General features: G+C 33.2%; 1 protein-coding gene across 1 annotated transcript; it reads left to right on the top strand.

The window, feature by feature from the left end:
* Positions 1–3,164: 3,164 nt before the first annotated feature.
* LOC110908893 (probable inactive leucine-rich repeat receptor-like protein kinase At3g03770) lies at positions 3,165–8,893 on the top strand. The gene is made up of 7 exons (XM_022153888.2): positions 3,165–4,987; positions 5,801–5,934; positions 6,284–6,527; positions 7,429–7,640; positions 7,722–7,747; positions 8,074–8,185; positions 8,477–8,893. The coding sequence occupies exons 1-7, from the start codon at positions 3,616–3,618 to the stop codon at positions 8,699–8,701; spliced, it is 2,325 nt and encodes a 774-aa protein (XP_022009580.1). The 5' UTR covers positions 3,165–3,615; the 3' UTR covers positions 8,702–8,893.
* The last annotated feature ends 3,054 nt before the right edge of the window (positions 8,894–11,947 follow it).

Raw genomic sequence — 11,947 nt, 5'->3', positions numbered from 1 at the left:
GTAATTACGCAAGATTAAAACAATAAGTGAAAGTTCAGTGACTTTAAAGTGACAGAAAAAGTTTGAATGACTTTAGTGAAACACTTGTGAAACTTTATTATTATTGTACAAAGTTACCCCTAATTTGCTAATGTGTTTATAAGGGTCATGATATACTAGGAAGTTTATTTGGGTAGAAAGACTAGGATATAATGTTGACCATCTATTAAATAATCGATGGCTAAGATTAAATGGGTGAAATTGAACAAAAAAAAAAAGAGGCGCGTGAGTTAGTTTAAGGGTATTCTAGTCCATCCAAGTCAATAGTTTCTTTCTCCTTCAATCCCCCACCGTTTTTAAAACGTTAATAACTTTTTCATACGACAATATTTTTTAATAAAATTACACCTTAAAAACGAGCGTTTTTTTATCTTTAAAACGAGAACACTATTATTATACGTTTGAAAAAAAAATTTCGAAAACCCAGATGCGTAAAACGCAATGGATAGAACAACACACTCTAACCCAGGTTCTAAAACGCAATTAGGTTTCATATGGTCGTGATTATGTTTTAACATGGTTATGCTTCTATTCTAACATGATCATGTTTATGTTTTAGCATGAACATGTTCTTTGCACTCAAATTCTGAAGAAAACGTACCTAAAACGCAATGAGTTTCACATGGTCATGTTTCTCTTTTAGCATGGTCATGTTTTTGTTTTAACATGCTCATGCCTTTGTTTTAACATGGTCATGCCTCTGTTCTAACATCCAGCTTCTAAAACGCAATGGGTTTTAACATGGTCATGTTTATGTCTTAACATGGTCATGTCTTTGTTCCAACATGATCTTGCTTCCCTTTTAACATGATCATGTTCTTTGATGTTCTTTTACACTCCAGGTCTAAAACGCAATGAAACCCAAAATCAAAATTTTGCACTACAGATTCTAAAAAGCAATGAAGTTTTAACATGACCATATTTATGTTTTAACATGGTCATGCTTTTGTTCCAACATGACCATGTTTCTATTTTGGCATGATCATGTTCTTTGCACCCCAGGTTGTAAAACACAATGAAACCCAAAATCAATATTTTGCACTATAGGTTTTAAAAAGCAATGGAGTTTTAACATGACAATGTTTATGTTTTAACATGGTCATGCTTTTGTTCCAACATGACCATGCTTCTATTTTAGCATGATCATGTTCTTTGCTCGTAAAATGCAATGAAACCAAAAATCAATATTTTGCACTGTAGGTTCTAAAAAACAATGAAGTTTTAATATGGCCATGTTTATGTTTATGTTTTAACATGGTCATGCTTTTGTCCCAACATGACCATGCTTCTATTTTAGCATGATCATGTTCTTTACACTCCAGGTTGTAAGAAACAATGTAACCCAAAATCAATATTTTGCAATGCAGGTTCTAAAAAGCAATGGTGTTTTAACATAGGTTCTAAAAAGCAGTGCGGTTTTAACATGGGTATGCCTTAGTTCTAACATGATCATGCCTCTGTCTTAACATGATCATGTTCATTGTACTGCTGGTTCTAACACGCAATGAGTTTTAACGTGGTCATGCCTTTGTTCCAACATGATCATGCTTTTATTTTAGCATGGTAATGCCTCTGCTTTAACATCCAGAAGAACAAAAATGAAAAGAACTCTAACTAAAACATAATGAGGTGAATAACACAATTAAGGTTTGATTAGCTAAAACACAATGAAAATAAAAAATAACACAACTTATAAAAGAACTCTGATTAACGACGGTGGACGGAGAAAGAACTCTGATACACCATGGGGAAACTGTTGGCGGTGGATGGTGGTGTCAGATCTGAAAAACCCAACAAGTAGTTGAAGGTGGTGGTGGTTACAGATCTAGTTTCCGGCAAGATGGTGGCAATCGTAGATGGTGGAGGTGGTGTTGGTGTTGGTTGTGATGTGGTAGTTTATGGTTTTGAAAATGTTGGATTTGTGTATATGGGGAAGAGAAATGAATTGGAGATGCTGAGTTTTTTTTGAAGATGATGAGTTTTGACTAAAATGTCTCTTCTTATATTTTTTAATCTTTATCATATGTCATCCTCTTATTACTTTCTAACCTTTCTACCTAAACTAAACTTTTCCTTATAAAACAGTATAACTTTGTGTTAGAAAGTTTTCTCACAAAAATATTTTCTTTCTTTTCTATATTTTTTTTTTGAACGGCCAACGAATCCTCCAAATGGGCTACTGGCGAAATTCACCACATCGGGATACACTCGCCTTCCGAACCGGGGAAAACTCTCACCTAGGGCCGAAGCCTGTGAACACTCGCCCGAAGGCACGACAGTGCGGTGAGGTAAAACCCGCTTTCTTTTAATTAAGGGACCCTTTAAATAATTACAGTACGACAATAAATTGCATGTTTTCAAACATGACTAATTATTCTGAAATAAAAAAGATATTATTTTATTAACATTACAATATCAATAATTAAGGTAATGATTCCTTGAAAGTGGCACCCTAGTACATGTACTGGTAGCCTTTTTTATGCCCGCTTCTCTTGTTTCTTGTCAATTAGTCAATTTAAACCATTTCCCATTTGTCTTTCCTCAATACTCCCAAAATATTACCCTACAAGGCTACAACTGACCCATTAATTTTTTTTGATTAAACACCTCTCTTTCACAGTACACTCACACCCCATTCTTCTTCTTTCAGTCAACAATGGCAAAAAGATTTCTTCTTCTTCTTCTATTCAATAAATAAGGGCAGAACCAGAAGCTTTCCATTAATTGCTTCACCAGTTTCATCTCTTGTGCTTCCAACTACCCTCCATTATTAAACATTTAAACCACCTCCTTTCATTTTCTTCTATTTATAACACTCACATTACAATTTCTTTTAATTCTTATAATAATTTATAATTAAATCCAGCCAATTATTTTGTTAGATAAAACTAATATTTTTTTTTTCATACGACAACACTTCTATATAAAAATATAGAAAATATGCCAGCAAGAAACTGAAAAACTTGGAACAATTACACCACAATGTCTCGAATGTTACCATCTCTCCACCTCTCCCGGTTTAGATTACAAAATAAATAAAAATGATAAATGAAAAAAAATAATAACTGAACTAGTAAAAAAAGTGTATTAATTGTCCCACAACACAAGTCCACAACAACTAGACATGTCTTGTCTTTGGCTTTGCTTGTTTGTTTTGTACTCTTCTCTTTATCTTCCCCTCTAAAACCAGTTTCCCAAAACATTCTCCTTTTTAACCAACTTTATCTTTCTTCATTGCTCTATTTCGATACAAACATAGCATTCATTCATTGTTACATTATCACACAAATCTTTGGCTTCAGTTTCTTATTTTTATATCTCAGATTCATGCTTTTAATGCTCTGACCACTTCTTTAACTCATTTTGAACGTTAAATTTCAAAACTTTATTCTCATGCCACACATGTGCCTTGTGACTTTGTCTTTTTATCTCATTTTCTATACTCATTTCATCATTATTTTGTGAATCTTGAGATGGGGTTTCTTAGTTCTTACTTTCTTGGGTATTTTGTATATTTCAAGAAGACTGTTTTAGGGTTCTGTTAAAGAAACATTTGGAGTCAAAATCATCTGTCAAATGGGTTGCTACTGCTCAAATTTGTTGGTGTTCATACTGTTTCTTTCATGGGGTTTCTTTATCTCAAACACCCATCAATTACAAACAACTCAAACTCTTATTCTTCTTCAAGTCAGGAAGCATTTGGAGTACCCATTGCAGTTAAGCAGTTGGGAAAACTTTAATGGTGATTTTTGTAATATGGTTTCAAACCCACAAGTGAGCATCAAATGTGAAGGTAATTCTGTTTCTGAGCTTAAAGTTATAGGGGGTAAGCTTTCAAAGGTTAGTGATTTTCATGGGTATGCAATAAGAAATCAAACTTTGTCTACAACTTTCTCCATTGATTCATTAGTTGTTACATTAGCAAGATTGAATACCTTGAGGGTTCTTAGTTTAGTTTCTTTAGGAATCTGGGGCCCACTTCCTGATAAAATCCATAGATTATCTTCACTTGAAGTTTTGGACATGAGTTCAAATTTCATGTTTGGTTCTATCCCAGATGGGATTTCAAGACTCATAAAGCTTCATACTTTGACCTTAGATGAAAACTTTTTCAATGAATCTGTCCCGAATTGGTTCGACCCGTTGTCGAATCTCACCATTCTTAGCTTGAAGAACAATAGATTAAAGGGTGATTTCCCATCTTCGATTACGAAACTCGCAACGCTCACTGATGTTTCTCTCTCACATAATAACCTCACAGGCGAATTACCCGATTTAACTACCCTGTCTAGTTTAAATTTATTGGATTTGAGGGGGAATCGTTTCGATTCTGAGCTTCCATTACTGCCTAATGGAGTTACTACAGTTCTTTTGAGTGATAACTCATTTGATGGTAACATTCCTGAAGAATTTAGCAAACTGAATCACCTTCAACACCTTGATCTATCTTCGAATTCGTTGGTGGGCCCGCCACCATCCGGGCTGTTTTCGTTGCCAAACATAAGTTACCTGAATCTTGGATCCAATATGTTAAGTGGGTCCCTTCATAATATCATCAAATGTGGGGAAAATCTTGGATTTGTTGATATTTCAAGCAACAGGTTTACGGGTAGTCTTCCTTCGTGTTTGGATACGAATTCTAGCAACAAAAGAGTTGTGAAGTTTAATGGGAATTGCTTGATCACCGATAACGAACAGCAAGATTCAGATTCTATTTGCAAAGAAGAAGTCATCAAGAAGAAAAGATCATGGGGTAGTACTACTGTTTGGATTGTAATTGGTGCTATTGGTTTAATAGTTATCTTTTTGGTGGTGGTTGCATTTGTTCGACTAGCTTGTCGTAAAAGCAAAACGCGAAGAGAAACTGTTTCTTTACAACACACGGTGCCAAAAGTTATACAGGATAGTTTACCTTCCGCGATTTCTTCTGAAGTTCTTGCAAATGCCAGTAAGTTTTGCCTGATTAGATATGCATTTTGGAATATTAGTTTTTAATGTTTGGATAAAGAAATTCTGCTTCAAGTTATCTAATTACAAATAATTTGTTTTGGATGATTAGTCTAAAGGTAAACTAAAATTACTTATTTACCCTTATAGCCTAACTTGAGAGACTTTTATTTCCATTTTAGAAAGCCCCATCACTTTTTTTTGTCCACATAAATTGTCCTTTTTTGTCTTTTTTATTTATTAATAACTTAAATAATGAGAATTTTATGAGCATTTGATTATTATTACAACTTCACACAGCATAAGCACGTCCAAAGGTTATTTTGTACACTCGTTATTCAATATCACATAATCACTTTCAAACCACACGTCCAAAAACCTATACATTATTTCAAGAGTTAATTACTGTTTTCGTCCCTATGGTTTGTCAAAAATCACTATTTCAGTCAATTAGTTTAAAAATCACTATTTCAGTCAATTAGTTTAAAAATTGCGATTTCAGTCCCCGTGGTTTCACTTTCGTAACCATTTCAGTCCACCTCGTAACCATTTCAATCCCTGTACTTAACAGAATAATGGATTGAAATGGTTACGAAAGTGAAACCACTGGGACTGAAATGGTTACGAAAGTGAAACCACAGGGACTGAAATCGCAATTTTTAAACTAATGGACTGAAATAGTGATTTTTGACAAACCACAGGGACGAAAACAGTAATTAACTCTTATTTCAATTTATGGTTGAGAGTTTATTATTGACTGAAAAAAGGTTTATTAAGGATTAATATTTGTTCTTTCTCAAATTTTAAATTTTAGGGATCATATCAGAAGCATCTAAGATAGGGACACAAGTTGCGCCATCATGTCGCGTGTTTTCAATACAAGAACTGGCTCAAGCCACTGATGATTTCTCTGCATCGTTGTTTCTAGGCGAAGGCTCAATCGGAAAGGTAATGTTAGTTTTTACTAACCAAAATGAGAAGTTTGACTTTTGAGGTCAAACCAACTAAATTTACAATTTGAAATTGATTTGCATTCTCCAATTCGCAAGAAAAACTTGCCAATATCATTAAATGATATAATACCATACTGCACCTATAAGAACATACATATAAGTATATAACATGCAATATCCAAAATGAAACTTGTATCATGTTTCTAAAATATTAAGTTTGACCTCAAAAGTCAAATTTTTGAATTCTATTTGAGGATACATTACTTTGTGAGTGTAAACAAAAAACTTGCCACTATGGTTTTAGTTGATTTAATAAACAACCTAAAAATCTACTTTTTTTGCAGCTTTACAAGGGAATGTTAGAAAATGGAAGCTGTATCGTTATTCGATCTCTTTCATTATTTAAAAAGTACTCAATCCGAAACCTGAAAGTTCGGTTGGATCTTCTGTCAAAGCTTCGACACCCTCATCTTGTTGGATTCTTGGGTTATTGCATTAGTGATGAAGGTTTAGAAGATTCAACTTCCAGCAGAGTATTCCTTGTTCATGAGTATATATCTAATGGAAATTTCCGCGCTCATCTCTCGGGTCAGTCTGCTCATAGCTAAAACTAATTATGTATATCAAGAAATTTGCATTATTTGATCAGGAAAATCGAAACTAATTTCTAACATTCAATATCAATGTTTAAGAGCCTATGTAATCAAATAAGGTATCACCCTGAAACAATAAGCTGGGACCTGATTTGATCATAAACTTACAGCAAGCAAGATGAAATAGAAATAAACTTTATACATTTTTTTTTTTTACTTTTATCGACAAATCTTTAATTAGACATAAAATAGAGGTGTTACGGTTTAATTCTAGTTGTAGCAACTAACCCTATATTATGTGTGAATTGTTGATGTGGCACTAGTTGATGTCATTCCAGATGCCATGTATGCGAAAAATGCTTACATGACAAAAAAAAAGTTTTTACCAGTTTAAAAAAATGGTAATTTTTAGAGTTATATTTACATGTATAACAAAAGATGTCACATGGCATATATGTATACACTAAAATGACAAATAACATGTCACTTTAGCAATTTTTTTAAAAATCAGCAAAAAAATGACGAGCTACAACGGTGTAACATCTAGAATTTGTAATAAATTTATAACTTGGTTGCTAAAACTGGTTATAATATGTAAGTTTTTTATGTTGTGCGCCTAAGTCTGAACCGGTTGCTAAATCAAGAAAAAGTGTAAGGTTCGTTTCTATTTCATTGGTTTGCCAATAAACTTATTACCACACCGGTTAAAACTTGAATATTAACATACATTCCTGAAATAAATAATTTAAAATCTAGTGAAACTACATTCATTTTGCATGTAATTTGGCATAATTGATTAGATTTTAATTTTTAAATTAACCAACACCATATCTTAGGTTGTTTCAGTTTTTACTATTTTTAACAGCTTCAAATATTGTTTTGCAATGATACTGCAGAGTATTCTCCAGACCAGATTCTCAAATGGCCAGATCGGCTATCCGTTCTGATTGGAATAGCTAAGGCGGTACATTTTCTGCACACGGGTGTTATTCCTGCTTCATCAAGCAATCGATTAAGAACAAATAATATATTGCTTGATGAACATTGTATTGCAAAGTTAAGTGACTATGGAATGTCCATAATTACAGAAGAATTAGAACAGTTTGAGGTTATTTTTCTTAATCCTTTGTTTTTTTATTTGATTTTTGGCTAAATTTTGTGTCATAATTTGGACTATATCGTGATGTAGGCGAAGGGAGATGGACCAAAACCATGGTAAGGTTCTTTATTAATGTTTTTGAACTAGAACATATTTGCACGAATTGCATAAAATTAAAAAATGCAACAAACATTCGCCCGAATGAGGTTTCAGCCTAACCATCTTTGTCTCTTCACATATAAAAAACTTAAATTTTCAAAACAATTTATTTAAAGTATTTTATGGGTGAGAACAAAGTTGGTTACTTACAATGGAAATCGGACCACAGTTGGTCACTGATGTAGAAATGGGCTCGAAATTAGTTACTTTTTGAATGCAATTACGCCAATAAGTTTACGCTAGTGTAGGGATTATATATGATGTATGGAGTTGAATGATGCAGGCATATGAAAAAGTTGGCTGATGATGTATATGATTTTGGCTTCATTTTGCTCGAAGCACTCGTGGGGCCAGTTGTAACAGGAAAAGGCGAAACATTTCTGCTTAATGAAATGGTATGCAAATTCTTTAAGAGATTCATAAAGATTAATACTTAGCATTTCTTTAAAAGATTCATAAAGATCAATCTTTTTATGTTTACGCAACCGAATTCTTTTGGAAGCCAAGCTTTTGTTGAAAAGGATGCATAAAGATCAATCTTTTTCATGTTTATTCAACAAATTTTATTTGGCAGCCAAACATTTCTTTTAAAAGATTCATGAAGTTCAATTTTTTTTTTGGTTTATACAACAAAAATCTTCGAAAAAATATAATAATAATTTTTTTTTTTATTATTTATGCAACAGAAATCTTTTGGAAGCCAAGATGGTAGGCAAAGAATTGTGGATCCAATGGTGTTAACAACTTGCTCACAAGAATCGTTATCGATAGTGATATCAATCACCAACAAATGCATATCTATAGAACCAACAAACCGGCCATCGTTTGAAGATGTACTTTGGAACTTGCAATATGCAGCTCAAGTACAGGCCACAGCTGATTCCGAACAGAAATCAGAAGGTGCATCTTAGTGACACGAGCTTGAAATCAACTTAATCGGTAGCAGTAGCAGATACAATCGAAATCAAGATTCATTCATATTTTAAGCACATAATTAGATGTTTAAACAGCAATAAGCCATTGATTATCGTGTTTTAGTTACTATACTTGTAACAGTTTGTAAATGTTTACTTTATTTCTATGTAATAATTTTGTTTTTTAGCGTTTGGGTAAAATGGCACTGATCAATTAGTTTCTAAAATGGGCTAAATACATAGCCCGATAAATTAGTGTTAGGCCCGTTGGGCCTCTTCCCTCCTAGCTTCTTACTTGCTCTCTATCTCTTATCATTTGTATATATCTATATGCTTATATAGTTGTATATCATGCATATGTTACATAGTTGCATACATTGAAGGGTGGTTTCGGATGATCGGATCCAATATCCTCATTTGGGTCACCTTTTAACGAGTTCATAACGAGTTGCAACATGGATTCAAACTCTGGAGTACTAGATGTGGTCTAACCCGACAAGTCGACAACAAATACCTGAAAAACGGTTTTGACCATAACTTTAGAAACCAATCCAAAGTAAGCTAAATCCTCATTGATTTGTGTTGACTAGAATTTCATACCACACAGTAATCATGTTGGTTATTTCATTTACAGAATCGTCCATGTGTTTATGAAAGGTTTTAACTTAGACGAGTTTCCGAATGATATTGGATTAAATATGATTGTTAAAATAGTCGAGCATTACATCATGGTTTTCTTAGCTAATTAACATGAGTTTCCAAAATAATCCTGCTCTTTCTATATATATTGTTGGGTTAAAATAAAAAGGTAAAAAATGGTAGGAAGGAAATCAAACCACTTTTTTTTCTTTTTTCTTTTAACGGCTAACAGAATCAATCCCGAGCACTCTCGGGGCACCCACTGAACCAAATGGAGTACTACGAGAATAACTCGAGTCCACTACCAATTCCGGGGAAACCCGGTAACCTACCCCCGTAGGCACGATAGTGAAATTACCGGTAAAACCCGTTTGGCTCAAAGATCAAACCCATGTTTCCCCAGGTCTCCTATTAAACCCATGAAATCAAACCAGTGATCTTGAAAATGAAGGAATATAGTTGCGACATGTTACTAGTAACTAGGGGGAGGGGGATGATTAAAGGGGTTGACAGGGTAGTATAGGAATTGGGAAATACATCGTTTGTTGACTTTCTTTCTTCACATGGAAGACATATGCATATTCCACCATTTGTTTTAAACATTCATAACTTTTTAATGCTTTATTATTTTTCTAAAAAAATTACACCATAATAACGAACGTTTTTTTTTTTTAATTTTAATATTAGTGTGATATTAAAAAAATACGTTTAAGTGAGATTTTTTGTTCGTTTTTTTTTTTTTTTGGTGTTCCGTTCATCGTGTTTTTCTCTTGCACATGGTGTTTTCATCTGCATATGGTGTTAGTTGGTCACGTCCATTGTGTTCTTTGGTTCTATCCATTATGTTATTAGTTATGTCAACTGTTTTTTTGGTTCCGTTCATTTTTTTAAGTTATGTATATGATGTTTTAAGATTTTGTACATGGTGTTTTACACTATTTCCATATCGAGTAATCCAATTAAAGTCGGTCTTTATATGAAATGATAGTGCCATAATTAATTCAAAAAATCCATTGAACAAAACACAATTGGTATATGGAAATAAAAACAAAAACAAAATAGATATAGGGGAAAAACCACAATCGGTATAATCAAACATTTTAATTGGTGTATGCATGTGAAGCAACAAAGTGTTTAATAACTAGGTTTACACCCCCACCGCGTTGCAGAGGGGGCTATGATCATACAGGTCAATTTGTTGACACACTAACCTTAGTACAACTACATACATTATACATCATAACATTGATTATAACTAAAAATATTACAAAATTTACAATCAATGTAAAAACTACAAAAAGAACTAACATATTAGTCTTTATTAACATTTCTAGGATGCACATAACACATAAAAAGTCAACGGCGACTTGAAGTTCAGCATGGTCTTCGCAAATCTTACGAACACACTGGGTTAGTTGATTTAACTTCTCGGTAACCAAATAATGGGACTCGGTCATATCTTCAAGTAGACGTGTAAGGCGTTCAAGAATGGCTATCTCGTCATTCGAGTTCGATATTTTTTACCTATCAATTTAGAAAACAAATTAGCCTATAGTTTAAGAAAAAAATAAAGGGAAAAAAAGTTTAAGTGATTTTCCTTTAACCTGATCATACCAGAAAAAAATAAAAATAAAATAAAAACCACTGAAAGTAAAAAAAAAACATCTAAAATAGTTAACTATAATAAAAATGCATCTGTCGTTTTAAAAATATTTCTTCAATAGGATCAGAAAGTTTTAGAAGACAATACTTTTAATTAGAGTGTTTAAAACCGGATATCCGAAATTCAGACATCCGTTCAGATAGTGAAACGGATATCTGAATTTTAAAACAAAAAAAATAATAATTTCAAATTAAAGTCTTAATACTACATAATCACTAGTCCAACATACAAACCAAATACTAAGATGTTAAAAAAAGGCAAATAAAGACAACCCGTAGTTCCAAATTAAAGACATAATAATAACATAATTCATTGTTCAAAATTAAAGACATAATCTTCTAAATAAGATAGCCCAAGATCCAATCCATCTCACAACTTCCAAGCTAACCAAAAACCCGAATACAAATAAAAAAGAAAAGTAATAAGAACAGGTGTACAACATATATGTATTTAAATTAAAATATATATTGAAATATTATATATTATAAATTTACAACAATGTTATGCATTGGGTGGTTGTAAAGCATGCTTATATGGTGTTTTCTTTGTCACGTGTTTTCTAATGCCACCCATCTCTTTTATTTACGAGACATCTGTCTCTTTGGGGGTTTAAAACCCCTTTTGGGGTGAAATACCTCTTCATTTTCAACTCAGCTCTTTCACTCCCTGGAACTCTCTCTAATGGTTGCACATATTCTCCGGCAATTGTTTGTGGCTCACCATTTACGGACCTTAGACGGTCTTATTTTGTAGAGAAACAAACGGCCATCGGGTTTCTAGAGAGAGAAACAGAGCAAGATGGGTGTTGGCTTTATGTTGACGGCAACTTTCCGGCCGTCCAGGGTGGGCGATGAACATGTGTGTTCTTCTATATGTCTCTCTTTTTAGTAACTGTTTAACGCATTGTGATGTTGTACCTTTGGCTTCTTTGGTGTTTCGGT

The sequence above is a fragment of the Helianthus annuus genome, chromosome 14 (assembly GCF_002127325.2).
Source record: "Helianthus annuus cultivar XRQ/B chromosome 14, HanXRQr2.0-SUNRISE, whole genome shotgun sequence".
NCBI classification, from domain to species: Eukaryota; Viridiplantae; Streptophyta; class Magnoliopsida; order Asterales; family Asteraceae; genus Helianthus; species Helianthus annuus.
The sequence above is the reverse complement of the archived record's forward strand: the minus strand, read 5'-3'. Positions and strand labels throughout refer to the sequence as shown.

Excerpts from the sequence above, each read along its gene's own strand:
- LOC110908893 (XM_022153888.2), top strand. The coding sequence starts at position 3,616 with ATGGGTTGCTACTGCTCAAATTTGTTGGTGTTCATACTGTTTCTTTCA. Across the intron at positions 5,935-6,283 it reads GCGAAGGCTCAATCGGAAAG|CTTTACAAGGGAATGTTAGA; the intron begins GTAATGTTAGTT and ends CTTTTTTTGCAG. Across the intron at positions 8,186-8,476 it reads CATTTCTGCTTAATGAAATG|AAATCTTTTGGAAGCCAAGA; the intron begins GTATGCAAATTC and ends TTTATGCAACAG.